Genomic DNA, 27,596 nt, shown 5'->3' on the forward strand with positions numbered 1-27,596 from the left:
GACACAAAATGACACAAATTCCAAGCTTAGTAGGTTTCAATTTCAGTCTATGGGACAGTTTCGCCAAATTTCTTAAGAGGTGTGCACCTCCTTTTTTATTTTCTTTGTGACCATTTTTTTGTTAGTGTTGTCAATAATTTTTATATTCTTTTGCGACTCCTGAACTGAATCTGACAACTCGAAATCTGGCCATATATTTCAAGTAGCTGTGAGCCAAACACTTGCTCTGCTGACACCTATCTCTTCTGATACCCCATACACAGACATTTTCAGTTCAGATTGGCTTGCAACATTGCAACTTACAACATTGAATGTACCGACCCTTCTTTTCCCCAACATCTGCGGTTGGGAAAGAGTACGGCCATGTGGACACAGCGAAATATCCGCAATTCCACATAAATTCCGCCACAATTCTGACGGAATTTCCGCAGAATTCTGTGTTCTCAAAACACAGAATGCTGCTGAAATTCCAAGCCCCATTGACTTTACTGGGATTAAAGGGGTACTCCGGTGCTTACACACCTATCTATCACGCCCCCTCCCGTAGGCTTGCATTGAGGGGCGGAGCGTGACGTCACACGGGGGCGGGGGCGTGACGTCACACGCCGCCGGCCCTGCGGTCGACCGTAATCAGTCCCGGAGCGAACACACTCCGGGGACTGTTTAAAAACGGGGTGCCGCGTGCATGATCACGGGCGTCCCCAGCTGCGGGACTCCCGCGATCAGGCATCTTATCCCCTATCCTTTGGATAGGGGATAAGATGTGTAAGCACCGGAGTACCCCTTTAAGCCTTGGAATTCCACAAAATTAAAGACAGGTCTTAAAATCAGTGGATTGCAGAGTTTCTGCTGTGGAATTTCTGCCGACAAACAATCGTTGTGGGGATGGGACAGCGTAATCCTATTAAAGTGAATGGGCAGTAAATTTCGGCAGAACTTCCGACTGAATTTTTTTTGCGTAATTCCGCACGGAAATTCCACCATGTGTACAAGGCCTAAGGAGGCCTACATACACATCAGATGGGGTACCGATCCTACAGAAATCAGTGAGTTTCAATGACAATAATCTAATCTAAGTATGTACTTAGGAGAATCATTATTAGACTGCACAGAATAGAAATAATCAATTAAAATACATACGAATAAAGTAAGCAGTACTATGATCGGAGAAGGGGCTGGCGTGTGGTTTTGCAAATCTCAAAAAACATTCAGCTAAGTGTTGCATAATGAGTTCAGCAAAGAATTACCCTCATTTAAAAGAATCCAGAATAGAAAACCCCAAAATATTTAAGCTACTTTGGCTTTATATTCTGGACGTTCTTAACCAACACAAGAGAGTGAAGAGTGAAGCGTGTGATTAAAGGGGTTAAGATTTCACTGCAACATTTCTGCTATGGCTATATTTGTAGAAATACTATACCTACTAAAAGAGCAGCTGTGAGAATGGAAGGAACGTGCAGGCCTCCTTTTTCGGCCTGGCTTTCATTAAACTAGGAGGACACTCAATTGACTTTGAAAATGATAAACATTATCCACCTAAACTCTGGATTGCAGACTTTCTAAAGGATAATAAAATAGTAAGGGGGTTATTGCACCGGATTCCTTAATAAAGTCTCCAATTGAGGAGAAGAAACAGCTTTTAGTCTAAAACTCACTTCTTTAGGTTTTTGTGTTCCCTTCACATAAATATTTGGACAAACCTTAAATAACTTTTTATGCCCCTCCTAAAAAATGATCAATTAACAACATTAACAAAGGAACTGTTCATGTAAAGAACATTACCGACCTCCATGAAAGATCCTGCAATCCCGGCTTGGCATGAGCCATGTTCCTCACCATATTTCTTCTTGTATTCTGGAAGGAACATAAATGATAGCGTAGTTATAGCAGTCTGTACAGTTAGCTCTGGCTGTGTGAGGCCTAACATTGTTACACACAGTATATCTTACCACATATACCACCCAACCACAAAAGCCTAAACCTCAGCCAGTTTGGGAAATGACTGAGCCACAAGTATGTAGGCCTGAAAACGACTGCATTCCACATTCGTTTCAGAGCCATGCTGTCGTCTAAGTTGAGAGATTGTGGTAAGTATTATCACATTAATGGTGAAAGAACTGTATAACTGCAGAATGTTGCTAAAATATACATCTAAAGCTAATTCTAGCTGGAAAGGAAGAGTTAACTAAATGAAATATGGATTTAGCTGTGAAAGCCCATAGACTTACATTTGTTATTATTCATATTTGTATAGCAATGTTTCACACTTCTATAAACTGAACTTATTAACAAAGGTTTATTTTCTACACTCCTGTTTTAAAATAAGATGTATTAAAGCTGCATTAAAGAATACAGTATTCTGTGTATGAAAAGAACATGTATACGATAGTTTTGTGGGAAAATACTATACGTAAGAGGATGTGAATAAACACTGGCTTATTTTACATGAAAGGAGTAAAAGGCTGTGAAGAAAACTGCAAGGCACAATAAAACAATACAACGTCTCTTGTCTTTGCACTCAACTTTGCACTGCTGTACTTCTTTGGGTAAAATCTTTGTAGTACAGTCTATAAATATTAGGGGTGATTTGCAAAAGATGCATCATAAAATCAAAAAAATAGCACACAGTGTTAGGACAGCCCAGGTATAAAGTAAAGCGATGGCCGCCTATGAGCCAAGTAACAGACAAGGGGGCCCATCTGAGGATCCACAACACTTAAAGGGGTACTCCACCCCTAGACATCTTATCCCCTATCCAAAGGATAGGGGATAAGATGTCTAGGGGTGGAGTACCCCCTTTAAATTGTTTCCGCAGTGCTAAGATCAGGATACAGTGGAAAACTGACAGAACAGAGAGCCATTGGCTCTCTATTCCATCACTTTCTCTAGGCTGGGGCTACACATTATACAGGGTAAAATATGGTTTCTTACCAGGTCCTTCTTGGCATTTGCTAAAGTGGTGGCTTTTGAGCATGCAGCTGATAACAACATGGTTTGGGACATTTTCAAACTTCATTTACGCCACTTGGGCGGATGTCAAGGACACTTAGGCGGAGTACATCAGGACCTAGTAAGAAACCTTAGTTTACCCTATATAACGTGTTGCCAACAGTTATATACAGTGAGATCTGGGGAAAGGTTTCCTTTAATGTGTGGGTGCCTAACTATATGTGGGGGCACAACTACAGATGGAGACACAAAAAGGGGACCCGACTATAGTTGATGGCACTAAGAGGAGGCCTAACTACAAATAAGGAACACAAAGTGGGGGTCTAAATACAAAGTGTGAGGGCACAATGAAAGGCTCTTTATACATGTGAGGACAAAGACGGGAACCTTCCTACAGATGGTGGAACAGGGGGGGGGGGGGGGGGTTGAGATGGAAGCACAAGAGGAGGCCTAACTACAATGAGTGGGCACAAAAGAAAGGCCTAACAAAAAACAAAGCTAATTATGGTGTGGAGGCACAAAGGGGGCCCTATTACTTTGTGAGGCCTAAATGAAACATTATTATAATGTGGAGCATTATTATAATTTGAAGTACAATGATGGGAAGTATGTGTAGGTGGCAAAAAGGTGAGGGGGTGCAAGAAAAGAGAAGAGCCTCAGATCCTGCAGATTCTGTGTATATATGTTGTGACTGGAAGAAGCTGGTGTGGTGGTCTGAGCTTGATGGAAAGGGAAAGTGAAATGTCACTTTGTATACAGTTTTTATTTAGTAACAGTATGGTGATAATGTGGTGTTAATGGTGTGTTGGCATTACTTGGCAGCAGTATATTGTTCTGTTTGCTCATGGCATAGTCATTATTTGTTCTTTGTCCCCTAATTCTGAAATACATACTGGGAATACAGCTTCATGCATGAATTTAAAAAGTCTTAATCTGGAAATGAATATGACACCATACAGAACGTCTGTACACACAACTTTTTGCACTTGGTTTCCCCACTAGAAGTAGTGCATGACTGTTACAATGTAGCCAATAAATACTCCAGAATTACAGCTTGGCCACTGAATGATGCTTTCTCTACTCCATTTCTTGGGAGATTGCTACTAGAAACACTAGAACTAAAAGTGTGTGTGGTCCACAGATTGGTGCATCATAAAATGAGGAGCCCAGTAAGGACATACTGCAGTCATCTTTACATTATGTTTACTATCATTCCTTAGACAGAGCCTGGAGATTCCTGCTGAATGTATTTCTTCCACAAGCAATAAAACTAGACATGCCATCTTTGAATTTGGTCCTGCAGAGCATCACTGTCCTGCAGAGGATGTCATGTATAACTTCAATACCTTATTTGAGCTGCCACTTTTATACATCTTCATTGTATTCACTTATAGATGTTATTTTATGCTTTTTGATTACAAGATTATTGTCTAAGACATTGCATGACTATTATTTTACAATATGATCCAGGTATCATTATAGAATGCCACGCTGATGTCATATGCCGACTGGTCCCTTATGCCCTATGCAGTGGTCAAAAAAGCTGTGTGGCTTCCTCCTCCTTTGCTGGCCAGGAGGTGCTAAGACTACTACATACATCCCTGTATACAGAGCCAACTTGCTAATACCGTCTATTATCTAAAACCATGATGCAATGAAGTAATGCCGCAGTACAGCATAGAATTCGGATCTTTTATGAATGGTCAGAAAACTCTTCTCTACACAGAAAGAGAACGAGGCTTTAGCTTTTGTATTTTGCAAAACTATATTTGTTTTTGTTGTAGAGCTACAGTATTATATACAATAAATATAGGTACAGTATATTTCCGCAACATCTCTGCCTATTAGACCCTGGCCTCAGGAACACAGTACTTTCTATATTGAAAACTATTCCACAAAGCTGTAAGATGTTTAATGGAGTGGAAATGCCTGTAAATCCCTCACATCCTATGGGTATTGGAGTTAGTTAGGGATATATTTCATTCTAGGGTATAGGAGTTATGAACCAACATATTGTTGGTCATGTCAGTTAAAGGCGGGGAAACAGGAAAAGAATGATGTAATATTACATATGGCAAACCCTCTTGAAGTGAATTATGCTGATGTCTGGAAGCTATATACAGTGATCCCTCAACTTACAATGGCCTCAACATACAATAGTTTCAAGTTGAAACCAGACTCAACATACAATGCTACGGACAGTCCAGATCTGTGAAACGTGTCAATGGCTGGAAGAACTGACCAATCAGAATGGACATTCACTGGTAAAAACCCCTGTATTACTGAAGTGTATGCACTGACTCGTGTCTGATAGCGCCCCCTACAGTACAGGCAGGTATTACATGACTCCATTACTTTTTAGGACACTGTGTGTACTGTACAGGACCCCAAAGAAGCTCCTGTCCTCTGTATAGACCAGTGTTTCCCAAGCATGGAGCCTACAGCTGTTTCAAAACTACAACTCCCAGCATGCCCGGACAGCCTTTGGCTGTGCGGGCATGCTGGGAGTTGTAGTTTTGCAACAGCTGTAGGCTCCCTGCTTGGGAAACACTGACACAGACCGTGATTTGCAGCTCCCAGCAGATCTTTCTTACTTTTATATGTAAGGACTTGCTTTATCTATATTAGTTATCTACTTAGTTTTCTTTAATCCTCACTTTTTCCTATTTTTGGATGATATTTTGGTGCCTTTAGAACCAATTACCAGGTTTCCATAGAGTTCTGGTCTCAACAAACAATGGTTTCAACTTACAATGGTCGTCCTGGAACCGATTAATATTGTAACTTGAGGGACCCCTGTACTTTGCTTTCTAAATAACAGGTTTGTAAAAATAAAAAATGTTTCCAATGTGCATCACTTATCAAAGCTGAGGCACTGTGAAACTGCCCTTATGACACACAGCAACCAATCAGGGCGGAAATAAAAACCCGCACTGTGATTGAATGCTATGGGCAACAAGGCCATTTTTTCTTGTTAGACAATTTTATTAAAATGTTAGGGTATGTTCACACTGAGGAAAATGACCTCACAGAGATTTTGAAGTTGAAAGCTTATGGCTGCTCCATGCTAAAATGAACTGGTAATGAAGCAGAATTGGCACTTATTTTGCACGGAATTTGGAGCAAAAGTTCCATTGACATTGGAATTCTTCTGGAGGCATTTGGATCTGCGTTGGAATATTCTGTGCAGAAATTCTGTTGTGTAAACATAGTCACTGAAATCCTGTTAAAATCATAGGAAGTCTGATTCAAGGTGGAAATACTTCAGAATTTAAAGAGTAACGCTCCATTCACAGTATATGTTGCTCCGTTTTAAAGGGGTACTCCCGTGGAAAACTTTTTCTTTTAAATCAATTGGTGCCAGAAAGTTAAACAGATTTGTAAATTACTTCTATTAAAAAAATCTTAATCCTTCCAGTACTTATTAGTAGCTGAATACTACAGAGGAAATGGTTTTCTTTTTGGAAGACAGAGCTCTCTGCTGACATCATGACCACAGTGCTCTCTGCTGACATCTCTGTCCATTTTAGGAACTGCCCAGAGCAGCATATGTTTGCTATGGGGATTTTCTCCTACTCTGGACAGTTCGTAAAATGGACAGAAATGTCAGAAGACAGCACTGTGGTCATGATGTCAGCAGACAGCTCTGTGTTCCAAAAAGAAAACCATTTCCTCTGTAGTATTCAGCAGGTAATAAGTACTGGAAGGATTAAGATGTTTTAATAGAAGTAATTTACAAATCTGTTTAACTTTCTGGCACCAGTTGATTTAAAAAAAAATAAAAAAGTTTTCTACAGGAGTACCCCTTTAAGGACCCGTTACAATGTCCTGTTAAGAAAACCCTTAAAAACGACTGTTAAACGGCCGTTACAAAATCCCATTCAAGTCTATGGGATTTTTTGATTATCCGTTAAGACCTGTTATAGCCCGGGTGATAACGGATAATCAATAAATCCCATAGACTTGAATGGGATTTTGTAACGGCCGTTTAACTGCCGTTTTTAAGGGTTTTCTTAACGGGATATTGGAACGGGTCTTTAAAACAGAGAAACATATAGCGTGAAAGTTGCCTAAGAATCAGCATGGATTCCACCAGAAATTACCCTCGCTGTCATAAAAAATTTTTTTTTACATGTCGCACAGATTACTTCCGTGAAATAAAAGTTCTACCTCCTGGTATCTGCATTGCTACGGCACTGCTGTGCAAAATGGAGGTGGGGAGCCGGCTTGTTGAGCTCACCTGCCTCCTCTATATGCATCACTTTGCCCACCCACCAGATGAATATACTAATTTCTTCACTCTCACATCCTAGTGATGTGAGAGCCTGAGGGCACGTGAGCGCTCTTCTATTGTAGCAGCGTTGGCGCTGCACCATTGTAGGCTCTCACGTCACTATGACATGAGAGTAAAGAAATTAGAATATTCATTGGATGGGCAGGCAAAGCGCTGCGCGTAGAGGAGGCAAGGGAGCTCTGTAGCAATACAGATACCAGGAGGCAGAAATTTTATGGACCAATTTATGTAAGAGACCCCTCATTTTAAAGGGGTATTCCAGGCCAAAACTTTTTTTTTTATATATCAACTAGCTCCGGAAAGTTAAACAGATTTGTAAATTACTTCTATTAAAAAATCTTAATCCTTCCAATAGTTATTAGCTTCTGAAGTTGAGTTGTTGTTTTCTGTCTAACTGCTCTCTGATGACTCACGTCCCGGGAGCTGTGCAGTTCCTATGGGGATATTCTCCCAGCATGCACAGCTCCCAGGACGTCACATCATCATTGAGCAGTTAGACAGAAAACTTCAGAAGCTAATAACTATTGGAAGGATTAAGATTTTTTTAATAGAAGTAATTTACAAATCTGTTTAACTCTCCAGACCCAGTTGATATATATATATAAAAAAAAGTTTTGCCTGGAATACCCCTTTAATTATGTTTACCTATACTACAACCCAGTGGATTGGGTTTCTTTGGGTGATCCGCCTGTCAGGTTCCCATTAACCCCTTAAGGACCCAGCCAAATTTCACCTTAAGGACCCGAGCATTTTTTGCACATCTGACCACTATCACTTTAAGCATTAATAACTCTGGGATGCGTTTACTTATGAATTTGATTCCAAGACTTGCATCATTTCTTGGTGAAAAATGTAAAAATGTGTTGAAAAATTTTAAATTTAGCATATTTCTAACTTTGAAGCTCTCTGCTTGTAGGGAAAATAGACATACCAAATAAATTATATATTGATTCACATATACAATATGTTACTTTATATTTGCATCATAAAATTGACGTGTTTTTACTTTTGGAAGACATCAGAGGGCTTCAAAGTTCAGCAGCAATTTTCCAATTTATCACAAAATTTTCAATATCAGTATTTTTCAGGGACCAGTTCAGTTTTGAAGTGGATTTGATGGGTCTTCATATTAGAAATATCCCATAAATTACCCAATTATAAAAACGGCACCCAACAAAGTATACAAAATGACATTCAGAAAGTTTGTTAACCCTTTAGGTGTTTCACAGGTATAGCAGCAAAGTGAAGGAGAAAATTCAAAATCTCAATTTTTTACACTAACATGTTTTTGTAGGCCCAGTTTTTGAATTTTTACAAGGGGTAAAAGAAGAAAAATCACCACAAAATGTGTAACCCAATTTCTCTTGAGTAAGGAAATACCTCATATGAGAACATAAAGTGCTCTGTGGGTGCACTAGAGGGCTCAGAAGGGAAACGACAATGGGATTTCGGAGAGTGAATTTTGCTGAAATGGTTTTTGGGGGCATGTCACATTTAGGAAGCCCCTATGGTGCCATAACAGCAAAAAACAAACAAAAAACACATGGCATACTATTTTGGAAACTACACCCCTCATGGCACGTAACAAGGGGTACAGTGAGTCTTAACACCCCAAAGGTGTTTAACGACTTTTCGGTAAAGTCGGATGTGTCAATAAAATTTTCTTTTTCACTAAAATGCAGTTTTTCCCCAAATTTACCATTTTTACAAGAGGTAATAGGAGAAAATGTCCCCCAAAAGTTGTAACCCCATTTCTTCTGACTATGGAAATACCCCATGTGTGGATGTCAAGTGCTCTGCTGGCGCACTACAATGCTCAGAAGAGAAGAAGCCACATTTGGCTTTTTGAAAGCAAATTTTGCAGAAATGTTTTTTAGGGGGCATGTCGCATTTAGGAAGCCCCTATGGTGCCATAACAGCAAAAAAAGCCCCACATGGCATACTATTTTGGAAACTACACCCCTCAAGGAACGTAACAAGGGGTACAGTGAGCCTTTACACCCCACAGGTGTTTGACAAATTTCCGCCAAAGTTGGACATGAAAATGAAAAATTCGATTTTTTTCACAAAAATGCTGTTACCCCAAATTTTTCATTTGCACAAGGGGTAATAGGAGAAAAAGATGCCCAAGATTTTTAACCCCATTTCTTCTGAGTATGGAAATACCCCATATGTGGATGTAAAGTGCTCTGCGGGCGAATTACAATGCTCAGAAGAGAAAGAGCACCATTGGGCTTTTGCATAGAGAATCCGTTTGGAATAGAAGTAGGGGGCCATGTGCATTTACAAAGCCCCCATGGTGCCAGAACAGTGGAACCCCCCCCCCCCCCCACATGTGACCCTATTTCGGAAACTACACCCCTCACGGAATGTAATAAGTGGTGCAATGAGCATTTACACCCCAATGGCATTTGACAGATCTTTGGAACAGTGGGCTGTGCAAATGAAAAATTATTTTAATTTTATTTTCATGGACCACTGTTCAAAAAATGGGGTGTAAATGATCACTGCACCCCTTGTTACATTCCTTGAGGGGTGTAGTTTCCAAAATGGGGTCACATGTGCGGGGGTCCACTGTTCTGGCACCATGGGGGCTTTGTAAATGCACATAGCCTTCAATTCCAGACACATTCTATTCTGAGCATTGTAGTGCGCCCACAAATACTCAGAAGAAATGGTGTTTTAAATTTTGGGGGGCTTTTTTTCCTATTACCCCTTGTGAAAATTAAGAATTTAGGATAACACCAGCATTTTTGCGAAAAACTAAAAAAAAATTATTTTCATGTCCAATTTTAACGAAAATTCTTCAAACACCTGTGGGGTGTTAAAGGGGTACTCCGGTGAAAAACGAAAAAAAATTTTTTAAATCAACTGGTGCCAGAAAGTTAAACAGATTTGTAAATTACTTCTATTAAAAAATCTTAATCCTTCCTGTACTTATTAGCTGTTGAATACTACAGCGGAAATTATTTTCTTTTTGAAGCTGTCTGCTGACATCATGAGCACAGTGCTCTCTGCTGACATCTCTGTCCATTTTAGGAACTGTCCAGAACAGCATATGTTTGCTATGGGGATTTCCTTTTACTCTGGACAGTTCCTAAAATGGACAGAGATGTCAGCAGAGAGCTCTGTGTTTCAAACGGAAAAGTATTTCCACTGTAGTATTCAGCAGCTACGGTAATAAGGAAGGATTAAGATTTTTTTAATAGAAATAATTTACAAATCTGTTTCACTTACTGGCACGAGTTGATTTTAAAAAAAAAGTTTTTCACCAGAGTACCCCTTTAAGGCTCAATATACCCCTTGTTACATTCAGTGAGGTGTGTAGTTTCCAAAATGGGGTCACATGTGGGTGTTTTTTTTTGCGTTTATATCAGAACCACTGTAACGATCAGCCACCTTTGTGCAAATCACCTCAAATGTACATGGCGCTCTCACTCCTGAGCCTTGTTGTGCACTCACAGAGCATTTTACGTCCACATATGGGGTATTTCCCTACTCAGGAGAAATTGCGTTACAAATTTTGGGGGTCTTTTTTTCCTTTTACCTCTGGTATTGGGCAATACCAGCATGTTAGTGTAAAAAATTTAATATTTTTACAATAACATGTTGGAGTAGACCCCAATTTTACCTTTTCATAAGGGGTGAAAGGAGAAAAAGCGCCCCAATATTTGTTAGGCAATTTTCTCCCAAGTACAGAAATACCCCATATGTGGCCTTAAACTGTTGCCTTGAAATAAGACAGGGCTCCAAAGTGAGAGAGTGCCATGCGCATTTGATGCCTAACTTAAAGATTTGCATAGGGACAGACCCGGTTGCAAGAATTAGACTAACTGTTAGCCTGTACATTCACATGGGGGGAGGCAAACCTTCAGATGTTGCAAAATTACAACTCCCAGCATGCTCTTTGGCTGTCCGTGCATGCTAGGGGTTGTAGTTTGCAACAGCTGGAGGCACACTGGTTGTGAAACACTGAGTTAGGTAACAAACTCAGTGTTTTGTAAACAGTGTGCCTTCAGCTATTGCAAAAGCTACAACCCCCAGCCTGCACGGACAGCCGAAGGGCATGCTGGGACTTGTATTTATGCAATAGCTAGAGGCATACTACTAAGACTCCCTGCATGCCTTTTGGCTGCCCATGCATGCTGTGGGTTGTAGTTATGCAACAGCTGAAGGACTACTGGTTGCAAAACACAGAGTTTTTAACTTAACTCAGTGCTTCGCAACCAGCGTGCCTCCAGCTGTACCAAAACTACAACTCCCAGAATGTACGGTCTATTATTGCATGCTGGGTGTTGTAGTTTACAACAGCTGGAGGTTGCAAAACACTGAGTTAGGTAACAAACTGTGTTTTGCAACCAGTGTGCCTTCAGCTGTTGCAAAACTACAACTCTCAGCATGCACTTACAGCCGAAGGGCATGCTGGGACTTGTAGTTATGCAACAGCTGGAGGCACACTACTGCAACTCCCAGCATGCCCTTTGGTAGTTTGTGCATGCTGGGGGTTGTAGTTATGCAATTGCTGAAAGCAAAGAAAAAATGTGCTTCCAGCTGTTGCATAACTACAACCCCCAGAATGCACAAACTAGCAAAGGGCATGCTGGGAGTTGGAGTTGTGCCTTCTGCTGTTGCATAACAACTACCAGCATGCCCTTTTGTACATACTAGGCAACAGCAGGAGGCCAGCCTTACCTCCTGCTTCTGCGCACGTACTGCCTGTCATCCTGCCACCGCCGCTGTCTCACTCATGGGGCCCCGATCCCGCAGCCGATGCCAGGGATCAGGGGTCCCCACTAGAGGTACACACTCCCTGCACCTGCTCTCTCCCTAGGGGTGGGCGGAGCGGGTGCCGTAAGAGACACCCCCACAGCAGGCGTCTTGAATCAGGACGATCATGAGGTGGCACCAATGCCACCTCACTCCTGCTGCTAAAGGGTGATAGGTGCCGTGTCGGACTGCACCTATCACCCTTTTTTTCTGGGTCACCGGGGATCCTATTGATCCGGAATCGCCGCAAATCGCTGATCTGAATTGATCAGCGATTTGCGGCGATCGCCAACAAGGGGACCCCGCCAGGGGTTTGCACGGGGTGCCTGCTGAATGATTTCAGCAGGCATCCCTATTCGGTCCCCGCCCGGTGCGTGGTGGGGACTGGAATTCCCACGGGCATACAGGTACGCCCTGGGTCCTTAAACGGGTTATCCAGGGAAAAAAAAATTTCATACATCACTTGGCTCCAGAAAGTTAAACAGATTTGTAAATTAAATAAAATTAAAAGCGGAGTGGCTCCTGAGTGGCTAACCCAATATAGACCTGGGCAACCCAATAGTGACACCAATACCCAAGGTGTCCAAAAAATATTGTAAAAACTGGTACATAAAGAATTGGGGCTCAAAGGTCAAAGATAGTGGATCCAAATGGTAGGTATGAATAACAGCGATTTATTAAAGATCTAATAAAAATTTACAAGATTGTTTATTACACTATCTTGTATATTTTTATTAGATCTTAAATAAATCACTGTTATTCATACCTACCATTTGGATCCACTATATTTGACCTTTGAGCCCCAATTCTTTAAATTTGTAAATTACTTCTATTAAAACATCTTAATCCTTTCAGTACTTATGAGCTGCTGAAGTTGAGTTGTTCTTTTCTGTCTAAGTGCTCTCTGATGACACCTGTGTCGGGAACTGTCCAGAGTAGAAGCAAATCCCCATAGCAAACCTCTTCTACTCTGTGCAGTTTCCGAGACAAGTAGAGATGTCAGCAGAGAGCACTGTTGCCAGACAGAAAAGAACAACTCAACTTCAGCAGCTGATAATTATTGGAAGGATTAAGATTTTTTTAATATAAATAATTAACAAATCTGTTTAACTTTCTGGAGCCAGTTAATATTAAAAAAAAAGTTTTTTCCTGGAATACTCCTTTAAGTCCCAGGATGTCAGGGCATACCTGTATGCCCTGGGTCCTTAAGGGGTTAAGCTTTGTTGCATGGCAAGAATGTACAAAAATCCTATGGGAGAATTTATCAACAGTTTTTTTGGTTTAGAAAAATCGCTAAATTTGTGCAACATTTTGTTAAAGTGATTCGGACCAAAATATACCTTGGTACATACTTTTGTTATTTCACTTTGCAGTGTTTGCTGATTTATGAAATTAACCTTTGTTTTGTTCTGAAGTGATTTGTTGTTTTTTGCGGATGTGCGCCAAATTTATCAATCCCTATGCATATTAGGACAAATATACACTTACCTTCATAGCAAGGTAAAAGCTTCTTCCCATTGGCCTGCAGATTTGGTGGGAGAATAACGCAGGAACCATACGGAAGTATGAGCTCACTTTCATAGTAAATATTCTTCCAGCGATGAGCACATGCCTAAATAGATATCACAGATATAGTTAATAAGGAAGAGGAGCTAATCCCTAGTGAAAACAAACATAGTTCTATCCACACTGCCAGCAGGGAGCTTCCACATGTAAAGGAATGCAGATGGATATAAACTAAGAACAGCTGTCATGCTAGGTTTAGCTTCTGTCATTGCAGGACTGTAATATTTTATTTATTACCAAGTATTATTGTTCTGGGAGGCTGCACCTGTGGAGCGAGGACTGACACTACTTCTTGCATGTTATGAGAAAGCACATCATATCAAGGTAGGTATAGTCTAGGGCAGGGTACTCAACTGGCGGACCGCGGTCCAGGTCCGGACCAGTCATCTGGACCTCCAGCTGGATCCCCCTTATTCATTGCAGGCCTCAAAACATGTCAGGTCGCCGCACTAGTAGTTAGAGCAGTGTGAGGGCAACGGGAGTGCTGCCGCAGTGCAACTATTAGCAGCGGGTCCGGGGTTGAAATCGATGCCTATAAGGAGCGCAGAGGGAGCAGCACTGACCGCGCTACACATTATGCTGCCACAGCAGGTCCATTTCCTTCATCCTGAGCGAGGGCTCTTTAAAAATCTGTGCAGTGCCGGACAGGTCAGGGGCTGCTGGGAGCAGACGAGCACGTTTGCTCCAAGCCCCTGACAGGTCCCTGCGTCTGACCCCACAGATCACTGGCAGTGCACAGAAACAGCCCCCTCTGCGCCAACTCACATTTTACCAGCGGCACTGGAGGGTGAGTGTACTGCCTGGTGGAGGAGTGAGAAGACTGAGGGGGTGGTGAGGAGACCCATGCATGGATGGAAGGATGGGGAATGTGTGTGTGAGGAGACCGTGGATGGATGGATGGGTTGGGGGGGGGGTGAGGAGAATTAATGGATGGGGGGGTGAAGAGACTGTGGATGGATGGGGGTGAGGAGACTGTGGATGGATAGATGGGTGGGGGGGCAGTGAGGAGAATGAATGGATGGGGGGTGAGGAGACTGTGGATGGATGGGGGTGAGGAGACTGTGGATGAATGGGGGGTGAGGAGACTGTGGATTGATGGATGGGTTGGGGGCGGTAAGGAGAATGAATGGATGGGGAGGTGAGGAGACTGTGGATGGATGGGTTGGGGGGCGGTGAGGAGAATGAATGGATGGGGGGTGAGGAGACTGTGAATGGATGGGGGGTGAGGAGAATGAATGGATGAATGGATGGGGAGAGTAGCGTGGCATCATTAATTCTGGGGGCACAGTGGCATCATTAATTCTGGGGCACAGTGGCATCACTAATTCTTGGGGCACAGCGGCATCGCTAATTCTGGGGGCACAGTGGCATCGCTAATTCTGGGGGAACAGTGGCATCACTAATTCTGGGGGCACAGCTGCATCATTCATTCTGGGGGTGCAGTGGCATAATTAATTCTGTGGGCACAGTGGCATCACTAATTCTGGGGGCACAGTGGTATCACTAATTCTGGGGGCACAGTGGTATCACTAATTCTGGGGGCACAGTGGTATCACTAATTCTGGGGGCACAGTGGCATCACTAATTCTGGGGGCACAGTGGCATCACTAATTCTGGGGGCACAGTGGTATCAGTAATTCTGGGGGCACAACAGCATCACTAATTCTGGGGGGCACAGTGGCATCACTTATTCTGGGGGCACAGCGGCATCACTAATTCTGGGGGCACAGTGGCATCACTAATTCTGAGGGCACAGTGGCATCACTAATTCTGGGGGCACAGTGGTATCACTAATTCTGCGGGAACAGTGGCATCACTAATTCTGGAGGCACAATGGCATTACTAATTCTAGGGGCACAATGGCATAATTAATTCTAGGGGCAGAGTGGCATAATTAATTCTGGGGGCACAGTGGCATCATTTATTTGGGGCACAGAGGTACAATAAGTTGGTACAGGGCACACAGTGTTTGTTGAAAATGTATTTGGGGACATAGCGTGTGGCAGTAATATTGTAGGGGAATAGTGTGTGGCAGTAATATACCAGGGGCATAGTATGTGGCAGTAATATACCAGGAGCCAAGTGCATGGCAGTATTACATTCAGAGGTACAGTGTATGGCAAAGTTATTTTCAGGGGTACAGTGTGTAGCAGTAATATACCAGAGGTACAGTGGTTGGCATTATTATATTCAGAGGGTACAGTCAGGGGCATGGTGTGTGGCAGTTTTATATTCAGGGGCACAGTGTGTAGTAGTAATATACCAGGGGCTCAGTGTGTGGCAGTATTATATTCAGGGGTACAGTGTTCGGTGTTAATATATTCTGAGGGTACAGTGTGCAGCATTATTATATTCAGAGGGTACAGTGTGCGGCAGTATTATATTCAGGGGTACAGTGTGTGGTAGTATTATATTCAGGGGTACAGTGAGTGGCAGTATTATATTCAGGGGTATAGTGTGTGTCAGTATTATAATCAGGGGGTGCAGTGTGTGGCAGTATTATATTCAGAGGTACAGTGTGTGGCAGTATTATATTCAGGGGTATAGTGTGTGGTAGTATTATATTCAGAGGGTACAGTGTGTGGTAGTATTATATTCAGGGGTACAGTGTGTGTCAGTATTATATTCAGGGGTACAGTGTGTGACACTATTCAGGCCATACGTCCTCCACACTTCGGTTGCTCGTTTGGCACTGAGGCCGCTATTTGTGAACAGGCCTTAGCGTTCAGCTTGGACCTTCACCGGATGGCACACTTGGATAAGCGGACCCTCACAAAAAATAGCTGAGTACCCCATGTCTAGGGCTACACGCTCAAACCACATCTAGTCGAACACAAGTTGATGACCACAAAATGTGTGTGATTTGTCTGCGACAAAGTGTCATACTGGGACCATGTGACTACTTTAGAGTGCAATTTGGCTGCAGGTCGCACACAATTTAGAATCTGCACCACTCATTCCATGCTAAAAAAAATGCAGGCATGTCGCAAGTAAGTCACAGTAATACACTGCTTACATTGAAGTCTGGGCTGTCAAAGTCATGTGTACCCTGCAACCAAAATGAATGTCATCATGCAGTTCTAGCCATTTGCTGAACACTCTGGAAGAATGGACTAAGCTCAAAGGTGTCTCCACAGACTTCAATGGAAGTCTTCAGCATCCTGATAACACTTGGCCCAGGGACAACCTTTGATGTCATGGAGGATTGGAAAAGACCTTCCAAAATATTTCTGTCTTTTTTTCTTTTTTTAACCCCTTAAAGACTTGGGGGGAAATTATCAAAACCTGTGCAAAGGAAAAGTTTCCCAGTTGCTCATAGCAATCAATCATCGCTCCATTCATTTTGTAGAGGCCTTGCTTAAAATGAAAGAAGTAATCTGATTTTGCTATGGGCAACTTTTCCTCTAGACACGTTTTGATAAATCTCCCCTTAGGGTTTTCCCATTTTTGCACTTTAGTTTTTTCGTCCTTCCCTTATAAAAATCGCTTTCAGTTTACAAATAGAAGTAGATAGTAGGAGTCGGCACTCGTATGTAGCTGTGGTGCTCGTGGACAACCTAGCCGAAACATGTCCTGCGTGTTACAATTCTGCTCTTATATAGCAAGTATGTGAATAAAGCACCAAAGGTGATTTTAGCAACATCGTGAGTGCCGGGATTCTTTTACCTCTCCTGATTTTAGTAACATAGTTTGTAAGGTTGAAAAAAGACCAGAGTCCATCTAGTTCAACCTATAACCCTAATGAGTCTCTACTGAGTTGATCCAGAGGAAGGTAAAAAAAACCTCATACTAGAGGTAAAAATTCCTTCCCGACTCCAAATATGGCAGTCAGAATAAATCCCTGGATCAACATGCTGTCCCTAAATATCTAGTATACATAACCAGCGATGTTATTATGATATCATTATTCTCCAAAAATGCATCCAGACCCCTTTTGAACTCTTTTACAGAGTTCCCCATGACCACCTCCTCCGGGAGAGAATTCCACAGTCTCACTGCTCTTACAGTAAAGAACCCCCGTCCGTGCTGGTGTAGAAACCTTCTTTCCTCTAAACGTAGAGGATGCCCCCTTGTTATTGATACAGTCCTGGGTATAAATAGATCATGGGAGAGATCTCTGTACTGCCCCCTGATATATTTATACATAGTTATTAGGTCTCCCCTAAGCCTTCTTTTTTCTAAACTAAATAACCCCAATTCTGATAATCTTTCTAGATACTGTAGTCTGACCCTTTTATTCCCATAGGATATATACATCTTACAGTGAGAATTTAAGATATTCCTAAAAAGTCTCCCATTTAGTGTCAGTATTCATATTTTTGAGGACATTATCCCATTTTATATTGTTAAGGGATTCTCTGAGTTGATTGAACTTTTCTTTCCTAAAGTTCATTGTTTTTGTGGCCCCTCGAGAGTTTCCCTTATTTAAGAACAAGTTAAAATGTATTATATTATGATCACTATTTCCTAGGTGTCCATCTACGTGCACATCAGTTACTCTATCAGATGGTTAATATTAAGTCTAGTAGGGCACCCCCTCTGGTTGGGCCCTGCACCATTTGGGACAGATAATTGTCTTTAGCTATAGTCAGAAACCTGTTTCCTTTATGAGATTCACTGGTCTCAGTCTCCAAGTTTATATCAGGATAGTTAAAGTCCCCCATTATTATCACCTTATTATGATTTGCTGCCTTGTTTATTTGCTTCAGTAGTTGAATTACTAAATTGATTTTGATTTACCTCTGTTAAAAAATTATAACTTTGTGCAAGAAAATTCTCTTCTGACCTGGGGATGTATGATGACCCCTTTTTTTTTGCACCGTGATCTGTACTTTTTATCGGTACCATTTTTGTTTTGATGGGACTTTTTGATCGCTTTTTATAAAAAAAAATTGGGTATGCAAACTGACCAAATACGCAATTTTGGACATTGGTATTTTTTTTATGTATACGCCATTGACCGTGCAGTTTAATTAATATTATATTTTTATAGTACTCTCTGTTTCATGCACAGGCAGAGAGCTAGTGCTATTCACTGCCTATGGCCAGACAGCACTTGCTGAGTTTGGTCTCCTGCCAGGAGACCAAAGTCTGTGTTTTTGAGCAGATGGAATGTGGTGTGGACCAGAAGGGAGACCCCTAGTGGCCAGATTTATAAGGTCATGAAAGAGACATAAAAATACTTTTTTTACGAGGAGTAAATTACAAATCTTATTTATTTTACCAGCTCTATTATATGCAAAAAATAATTTTATTGACAGTCTATAAAACAATGAACAAATAAACAGGCTAACATGTAATGTACAGTAGAGCTATGCCCTCCAGAGCAGGAACTATTCTTTGCAGCAGCATGGCTAATAGAAGAGCAGACTTAAAATGAAACATAAGTATGTTATGTTATGTGTCCCATATCACTTCCATAAACTTCCATCCATCAAGGGTTACCCTGTACTACAGTTCTGACATTTTATTCATGAACTGGGAACCTCAGCATGAACCCTGCTGTATGTTCCTCACACGCAGTAGAGGAAATAAAAAATTAAAATAATTCAGTATATGGAATTTTAGGCTGGAATTATTTAAGATTCTTATTAAAGATTGGACAAGACTGCATCTGTAAGGGAAATCTATGGGGCCTTAAAGGGGTATTCCAGGCCAAAACTTTTTTTTATATATCAACTGGCTCCGGAAAGTTAAACAGATTTGTAAATTACTTCTATTAAAAAATCTTCCAATAGTTATTAGCTTTTGAAGTTGAGTTGTTGTTTTCTGTCTAACTGTTCTCTGATGACTCACGTCCCGGGAGCTGTGCAGTTCCTATGGGGATATTTTCCCATCATGCACAGCTCCCGGGACGTGACATCATCATTGAGCAGTTAGACAGAAAACTTCAGAAGCTAATAACTATTGGAAGGATTAAGATTTTTTAATAGAAGTAATTACAAATCTGTTTAACTTTCCGGAGCCAGTAGATATATATAAAAAAAGTTTTTTCATGGAATACCCCTTTAATAATACTGTTTGGGAAAAAACAACATATGCAACTAATGGATTTCCTGTTGTAAGTTTGTTTTATACAAATGCACACATTTACAAATGTTCTCAATAAAATGCTGTGAAAAAGGAAATCTGTCAAATAAACGGCCTAAACAACACTGTCATTCTTACTTGTAAATGAATGCCTGTTGTAGAATTCCTGCACATGTTGGGGGCACGACACACGATTCATGAACCATACATGACTTGCAATAAAACAAAAAATGTGTTCTCCTGGCTCAAGTCTTCACCACAGAACATCTCACATGCACAGTCATCCACATGTTTAAAGGATTAACTGAGCAGTAGAAATCGCGGTTTTCCCTTAATTTTTGGAACATCTTGAGATGATTGTAACACTATGACTATTGTAAAGACTTGTAGCAATTAAAAGCTCGGTCAGGCCCGTCCTTGTTGGCACGTGAGGGGAGAGGGTGCCTGTGATTCCGTATACACAGCACACCCAATGTTAATGTGGTGAGGGTGTTAGAGGGCAGATGGTATTAACCCATGGTTATACTATACACCACCCAAGGTATAGCCAATGTATAGCCAATGATTCCTGGGCCAGGCGCAGGGCAAATAATCACTTTAATGTAAGGTTACAGAACGACTCTTTACTGAGGCAGACAAGGTGTTAAAGTCTTAACAGCTTAGTTCAGGCCCAAGGAGATGCACAGTGAACTTTAGGAAGCTTATCGGCTTGCTGGGACTTGTAGTGGATTTTGACTGACTTGTGCAATCCTCGCTGAATTTAGTAATTTGACAGACTTGACTATCTTGACTAGACTTCTTCCCTGTATTTGTGCTTACTGCCAGGCTTTGACTTTCACCTGTAGGGGTTAACTGGTAGTAGATGCGTGGCTGCGTGACTAGGCCTCAGGCCTTCCTCAGGAACACAAGACAAACTTCTCAGGTCCTCACTCAAGCTGTACCTCAGCTACAACTCCAACTCTCAACTGCACTAAACTAACTCCTCCCAGCTATATATGGGAGCAATTTAGAGATGTCCCATTGGTCACCAACAAGCCACCTGTTCACTTTACACCTTCCTTGGTAACATAGCCCTTAGAAACAGTATTTAAAGGCAAAATAACATAGTATTACTACTCACAGCATTACATTAGCTCAAATATAACTTTATGTTATAAAAGAGTCCTGAGGAGTTTGGGGCCAGGGGACATGGACTGAGTCTGCCTGATAGGACTGACAGGGGTACAGAATGCCACATTCTGTACTGGCCACCACATTAATGTGACTGCACAAATGGCAAATTGTGACGGTAAAATAACATTTTTGGGGAGTATATAATATACTGCCTAACTTTTTAGTTTTATCTATAATATAATATTTGTTATATTTAGTTTTATTGGCATCTTTACCATGATATAACTGTAAAATGTGCATCCATCATCCCAGTGACCATTCATTGATAGCATTTCTTTGTCAGGTGCTGGTTTAAGCTATCTCCCATGACTTATTTATGTGTATTTGCTGAAAAAAGCAGGAGCAGTCAAATATGCCGATACCTCTTTAATAAACAATATCTTCCTTTACTATCAGTAACATTGAGGATGCAGTGCAAACTGCAGGCATCATGCTTATGTGTCCTGTGTGGTCTCCTCATAGCAGCAGAGGGAGAGGGAGGGACATAGAGGGAGCTGCAAGTCACGCACCCGCATGCGCAGTGCACTCATACACCTGGAGGCCTCAAGCCTAACCTACAGCCACATGTCAGTAAGGCAAGTCATCTCTGTATGCTGTCACTATCTTCAGTCAAGTCTATGATAATCATCGTGGCTGCCCTAAAGTCTGTCAAGTCACTGCAAATCCAAGCAAGCTGCAAGGTCCCCTCCGTGTTACTGGCCACCTCTATGGGATCCTGGCCTAGTTTTAAAGACTGTTACCATCTGTCTACCTCAGTAAAGCTACCGTTAACCCTGACCTAGCCTTGGAATCTAATTTGCCCTGCATAACTAGAAATAGCAGTGCTACCGTTTGGGTGGTTATCGGTAAAACCACGCCCTGGCGTTACGAACATTTAGGGGTTGATACCATCTGCCCCTGGGCTATAACATCTGCCCCATACACCTCACCTTCACACCCCGTGGCTCACCACAAAACTTTGGCATCACGAACAGGATACGGATGTGTGCCTTAGCCATAAAGCCACAAGTCCCCCTAGTCTGAGCCTGAATTGTGCCCAAGAAAAATGGAAAGTTTGTGCTAGAAAACTGTACAGGACTTTGTCATTGTAATGTGTCTCTACCGTGGCACTGATAAAGTAGAGGGGAAGGTGAAGAAAACTGTGTTGTGTATTGTTGAAAAGTCTGTGAAAGTGACAATGTGCAAGATCAAAATTGAAGCCATGTTACGTACCAAAATGTCTGCCATTGTACCTGCAAGTTTTAACCAGTTGGTCGAGAAGCGCGTGATAGGGTCCCGCCAAAGCCAGCGTCCCGCCCTTGGGCGTGGGGATCGTGTTGCTGTGTCCAGTCCGAGGTTGAACCCTTGTTGCCAGGGGGGGCGGACAATGAGGATGCACCGCTCCATCACCTCCAGTCCCAGGCCCCGCTGATGATGTCCTTTCGTCCAGCGGCCATTTTGGTGAAGATCAGTATAAGAAGCGACGCGGAGCCCGACCTCTTCAGTTCAACGGAAGTGCTGGCTGAGAGCAAGAAGATGGTGGAGTCACAGCAATACACCTGTACTGAGAGTCCCAAGGAACCGGAGGACCACCTGATTGCCGCGGCACGGGTGTTCCAGGAGTTATCGTATCATCTGTACAAGCTGTCCATCGGGGCCGATGACGTCCACCTGAAGGAGCCTCTGCCAGAGGATGATGGAGAGTGGGTCGCAAACCCGACAGAAGGTACACCAGAGTCGTGAGGTTGTCGCCCCATCAACGGAGCTGGGGTTCCTGGGCAGAGATACAGACGGAGGAGTCGGAAGTAAGTACCCCGGCTGAGGCCACGTTCTCTACCCCTCCATCTACCCCCAGTCCAGAGCCTGCGCCCCAGGTCCAACAGCCTCCAGTACTTTCCCCAGTCACCACCACTACCTAGATGGCTGTTTGGTGACAAGCCCGGATTGATCCAATATATGAGGGAACATCTCCTTCCCCTGCCAGGGAAGCCCCTTCCATCAGTTCCTCCGGCCCAGTCCGAAAGGGCCAGAAGAGACGCTGTGGTTGCTGCTATCATGGAGGAACTGGGGGCCCAGAGATTAGAAAGATGTGGGCCTAAGCCAATGCCGTTTGATGTGCAACATAGGCAGCAGCAAGACACCAAAAAGCTGGAGGCTCTATATATACAGAAGATACAGCACCCCCGGGAGGGTGAACCACTCCTGGAGCGCCGTCACGCCACTGTATTCATGTTCAACAAAGTAAGGGGGTTTGGTACCCTTTTGGACTGCCGACACGGGGGTACTCTCCCTGTGAACAGGAAGGCTGTGCAAAGAGACTATCTCCCCTCAGCTATGCGTTCTCTAGAGAGCGGGAAGATCATGGAGTACATGCCTGTGCAGAGCATGAGAGGAGAGTGGGCAGCTGCGGTGACTCGCCCAAAGAATCCCACTCAGCTTCCATTTGTTTACTTCCCCACAGACGACTGGGATGCAGATCCCTTTGGACTACAATCACCAATAGTCAGAGATGCTGTCCAAAAGGAGAAAGATCATCTGCCCAAGGCGCCAGCGATGGTTCCAAGATACTTGTACAAGTCTGGGATTTTTGCTCACCGTTCTTGTGATCATTTTGACACCACGGGGTGTGATCTTGCTTGGAGCCCCAGATCGAGGGAGATTATCAGTTGTCTTTTATGTCTTCCATTTTCTAATAATTGCACCCACAGTTGATTTCTTCACACCAAGCTGCTTGCCTATTGCAGATTCAGTCTTCCCAGCCTGGTGCAGGTCTACAATTTTGTTTCTGGTGTCCTTCGACAGCTCTTTGGTCTTGGCCATAGTGGAGTTTAGAGTGTGACTGTTTGAGGTTGTGGACAGTTGTCTTTTATACTGATAACAAGTTCAAACAGGTGCCATTAATACAGGTAATGAGTGGAGGACAGAGGAGACTCTACACCCCTTAAGGACTGAGCCCTTTTTCACCTTAAAGGAGTAGTCCAGTGGTGATTCAGTGGTGAGCAACTTATCCCCTATCATAAGGATAGGGGATAAGTTGCAGATCGCGGGGGGTCCGACCGCTGGGGCCCCCTGCGATCTCCTGTACGGAGCCCCGACAGCCCGCTGGAAGGGGGCGTGTCGACCTCCGCACGAGGCGGCGGCCGACACGCCCCCTCAATACAACTCTATGGCAGAGCCGAAGCGCTGCCTTCGGCAATCTCCGGCTCTGCCATAGAGATGTATTGAGGGGGCGTGTCGGCCGCCGCCTCGTGCGGGGGTCGACACCCGCTATCTCGGCGGAGAGCCGGGGCCCCGTACAGAGAGATCGCAGGGGGCCCCAGCGGTCGGACCCCCCGCGATCTCAAACTTATCCCCTATCCTTAGGATAGGGGATAAGTTTTTCACCACTGGACTACCCCTTTAAGGACTCGGCCATTTTTTGCAATTCTGACCACTGTCACTTTAAACATTAATAACTCTGGAATGCTTATCATTCTGATTCCGAGATAGTTTTTTCGTGACATATTCTACTTTAACATAGTGGTAAAAATTTTTGGTAACTTGCTTCCTTTCTTGGTGAAAATCCCCAAATTTGATGAAAAATTTGAAAATTTTGCATTTTTCTAACTTTGAAGCTCTCTGCTTGTAAGGAAAATGGATATTCCAAATAATTTTTTTTTAATTCACATATACAATATGTCTATGTTTGCATCATGAAATTGACGTGTTTCTACTTTTGGAAGACATCAGAGGGCTTCAAAGTTCAGCAGCAATTTTCAAATTTTTCACAAAATTTTGAAACTTGCTTTTTTTCAGGGACCAGTTCAGGTTTGAAGTGGATTTGAAGGGTCTTCATATTAGAAATACCCCACAAATTACCCCATTATAAAAACTGCACCCCCCAAAGTATTCAAAATGACATTCAGTCAGCGTTTTAACCCTTTAGGTGTTTCACAGGAATAGCAGCAAAGTGAAGGAGAAAATTCACAATCTTCATTTTTTACACTCGCATGTTTTTGTAGACCCAATTTTAGAATTTTTACAAGGGGTAAAAAGGAGAAAATGTTTACTTGTATTTGAAACCCAATTTCTCTCGAGTAAGCACATACCTCATATGTCTATGTTAATTGTTCGGCGGGCGAAGTAGAGGGCTCAGAAGGGAAGGAGCAACAAATGGTTTTTGGGGGGCTATGGGCAACTCAGCAACTTTTCCTCTGGACAGGTTTCGATAAATCTCCCCGACTGAGTGGAATGTAACTGGGGCACTTGCCCTAAAAAGGGTGACACCCCCCCCCACCCCTTCTGATGCCTCAGGACCCTGGCACCTGCTTTATTACCTGTCTCCACAGCCATTATAGAGTGCAAAATGCAAAGTAAAATGTGTGATGTATTACATTTTTTAGTCCTTTTTTTTGCATTTTTTTTGTGTGACTTATTAAATGGTCGCAGGGCATTTGATAAATTTTGTGGAGAATAGACATTTTCTGAAATTTCACTCTTCACATACACCAAAAAGCTAAGCTAAGTCTGGGCTGGTGTAGAATTGCGACTTTTAAGGTGGTTTTTGCGACTTTTTTGCAACAGTCGCAGTTGATAAAGTCATTACCACTGCATAAGACTAACCCTTAACAGCTGTTCTGTACGCTCTTTTTATAAAAAAGGTGTAAACCCAAAAGTCGCAAAAAATAGCCTGAGGGGCAGCTCTGCGCTCAAATAGAGATAAATCTACACACAAAAACCTGCTCTATAGACAATGATAAATGCCCCTGAATGTGCTTAAGGGGGTTATCCAGGAAAAAACTTTTTTTTATATATCAACTGGCTCCAGAAAATTAAACAGATTTGTAAATTACTTCTATTAAAAAATCTTAATCCTTTCAGTACTTATGAGCTTCTGAAGTTAAAGGAGTAGTCCAGTGGTGACTCAGTGGGGAACAACTTATCCCCTATCCTAAGGATAGGGGATAAGTTTGAGATCGCGGGGGGCCCCAGCGGTCGGACCCCCCCCGCGACAGCCCGTGGGAAGGGGGCGTGTCGACCTCCGCACGAAGCGGGTGTCGACCCCCGCATGAAGCGGCGGCCCGCACGCCCCCTCAATACAACTCTATGGCAGAGCCGGAGCACTGCCTTCGGCAATCTCCGGCTCTGCCATTGAGATGTATTGAGGGGGCGTGTCGGCCGCCGCTTCGTGCGGGGGTCGACACCCGCTATCTGGCCGGAGAGCCTGGCCCCCGTACAGAGAGATCGCGGGGGGCCCCAGCGGTCGGACCCCCCGCGATCTCAAACTTATGCCCTATCCTTAGGATAGGGGATACGTTTTTCACCACTGGACTACCCCTTTAAGGCTGTTCTTTTCTGTCTATGTGCTCTCTGATGACACGTGTCTCGGGAACCACGCATTTTAGAAGCAAATCCCCATAGCAAACCTCTTCTAAACTGTGCGGTGCCATTTAAATTGATCCACGGCATTTAGTCAGTACGCCGCACACTGAGTCCACACAATGCACACCAGGGAACGGGAGTGTATCATCTCTCGGGAGCTTCCATATTAGGGAAGCAGAGTTGTCACCTACTTCATTGGTCTCTTTATTTGTCATCTGTTGCTTGATTTTCTATAGGAGTCTATAGTGTGTTGTGACACATCTGACTTTTGTGCTATATCAGCTATTATCTTTCTGGTACCCGTGGATTATTTGAACCAGGGCTCCAGTATTACCAGCAATTTAGGATTATGCGATTTAAGATCTCTTCTTGAGTATTCCAACAGTACATCACCCAGTCATCTTGAGTATACACAACTCTATGGGAAGTTTCTATTTGGGCAAGGAACGTATTGTCATATCTATTGAAAGTAAAATAAAGGATTCTCATTCCCATATCTGTGGCCTATGTGGATGAATTCATCTAATTTATCTGTAGCGTCTATTTTTGACTCAGCATCATCGTGCAGCTATTACGTGTCATTTATGTATCACGTGTGTCTCACTATTTTTGGTATTTAGATATTGTATATATTTTTTTTATATGTGGTGTCTTGTTTATTGATTATTAAATATAAAGGTATGTTGACTGTTCCTCCGAGCCCTGATGAACCCCAAATTACAAGTTAGGGTGAAACGTGTAGGTCATAAGGAGTAAGAGTTTAGACATAGTAGGGGAGATTTATCAAAGGATTTAGACTGTTTTTTCCTGTCTAAATTTGTCGCAGAGAAAGTCGCAGTCTAAATATGTGCGACTTTTCTGCGACTTTTGCTGTAGAGGATTTTTAGAACATGATGCATGCAAGTCTATTTTAGACGGAAATGCATTGGAAAATGCATTGGTGCTGAATTTATCAAGTGCGACTTTTGTGCGACAAGTCGCATCTGCCCAAAATACGCTGAAATGTCAGACCATGTTGGAGCAGGTCTAAATGCAGTTTAAGCTGTAGACCCTGAAGTCTGAGCACAGAATTTATGAAGGGCTGTGAGACCTTTGATAAATTAGGAGCACAATAGACAGGAGACTACCACATACGCTGGTCTATAAGCATACCCAGAATAGACTAGATTAGTAAATGTCCCCCATTGTGTCATTTTACTGTCTATTTCTTAATTTTTGACATTTTTGGTTTTGTACATCATTTATATCCCTTGTCCCTGTCCACACGTATTCTAGTCAGCGCAAGGGGTTAGACTAGGCAGGGTTGGCTAGGTCAGGTTATTCACCTGTATCCTATACCCCTCCCTGGATTTATGTTTTTCATCTTGTGATATATATGATGTAGCATTTTTGAGCACTTTATTGTGAGGCATTGTCTTTCTTTTACAGTGATCTTTAATAAAAGTAAATATTTTAGCTTATTGTGTATATATTTTTG

At 42.7% G+C, this 27,596-nt stretch overlaps 1 protein-coding gene across 2 annotated transcripts in view; it reads right to left on the reverse strand.

Annotated features, from left to right (window-relative positions):
* The window catches only part of ITGA9 (integrin subunit alpha 9), a 519,026-nt gene that overhangs the window by 404,313 nt on the left and 87,117 nt on the right, over nt 1-27,596 (reverse strand). For both annotated transcript variants that reach the window (XM_056520347.1, XM_056520346.1), the window contains exons 4-5: nt 13,499-13,622; nt 1,787-1,854 (exon numbers count right to left, since the gene is read on the reverse strand). In XM_056520347.1, coding sequence (XP_056376322.1) covers nt 1,787-1,854; nt 13,499-13,622 — 192 coding nt within the window. The remainder of the gene's footprint in view (nt 1-1,786; nt 1,855-13,498; nt 13,623-27,596) is intronic.

The sequence above is a fragment of the Hyla sarda genome, chromosome 5 (genome assembly GCF_029499605.1).
Source record: "Hyla sarda isolate aHylSar1 chromosome 5, aHylSar1.hap1, whole genome shotgun sequence".
In the NCBI taxonomy this organism is placed as follows: domain Eukaryota; kingdom Metazoa; phylum Chordata; class Amphibia; order Anura; family Hylidae; genus Hyla; species Hyla sarda.